At 66.1% G+C, this 578-nt stretch overlaps 1 protein-coding gene across 1 annotated transcript in view; it reads left to right on the forward strand.

Annotated features, from left to right (window-relative positions):
* Positions 1-7: 7 nt before the first annotated feature.
* Positions 8-578, forward strand: part of MPND (MPN domain containing) — a gene marked incomplete at its 5' end in the record, with an annotated part of 9,995 nt that continues 9,424 nt past the window's right edge. Inside the window, 2 exon segments of the mRNA XM_031064014.1 lie at positions 8-295; positions 491-561. Of these exon segments, the coding sequence (XP_030919874.1) occupies positions 8-295; positions 491-561 (359 nt within the window).

The raw sequence follows: 578 nt of genomic DNA on the forward strand, positions 1-578 counted from the left end.
CGGGCAGAGCCGTGGCCGTGCCCAGGGGACACCCTGATCGCAGGGGACACTCTGATCGACGGCGACGAGCACTACTGGGAGGTGCGCTACGACCGCGACAGCAAAGCCTTCGGCGTGGGCGTGGCCTACCGCAGCCTGGGCAAGTTCGACCAGCTGGGCAAGACCCCGGCGTCCTGGTGCCTGCACCTCAACAACTGGCTGCAGGTCAGCTTCAGCGCCAAGCACAACAACAAGGCCAAGGCGCTCGACGTGCCCGTGCCCGACTGCATCGGCGTCTACTGCAACTTCCACGAAGGTGGGGCTGGGCTGGCACCTCCCTGGGCATTGGCACCTCCCTGGCCACCTCCATGGGCATTGGCACCACCATGGCCATTGTCACTGCCATGGGCACCAGCGTGGCCATTGTCACCACCGTGGCCATTGCCACCACCCCAGGCACTGTGCCAGGGCTGTGCCCGCCCCGTGCCCACCCTTGCCCCCATCCCCACAGGTTTCCTGTCCTTCTACAACGCCCGCACCAAGCAGCTGCTCCACACCTTCAAGGCCAAGTTCTCGCAGCCGGTGCTGCCGGCCTTCAT

The sequence above is a fragment of the Geospiza fortis genome, unplaced genomic scaffold (assembly GCF_000277835.1).
Source record: "Geospiza fortis unplaced genomic scaffold, GeoFor_1.0 scaffold299, whole genome shotgun sequence".
Lineage (NCBI taxonomy): Eukaryota > Metazoa > Chordata > Aves > Passeriformes > Thraupidae > Geospiza > Geospiza fortis.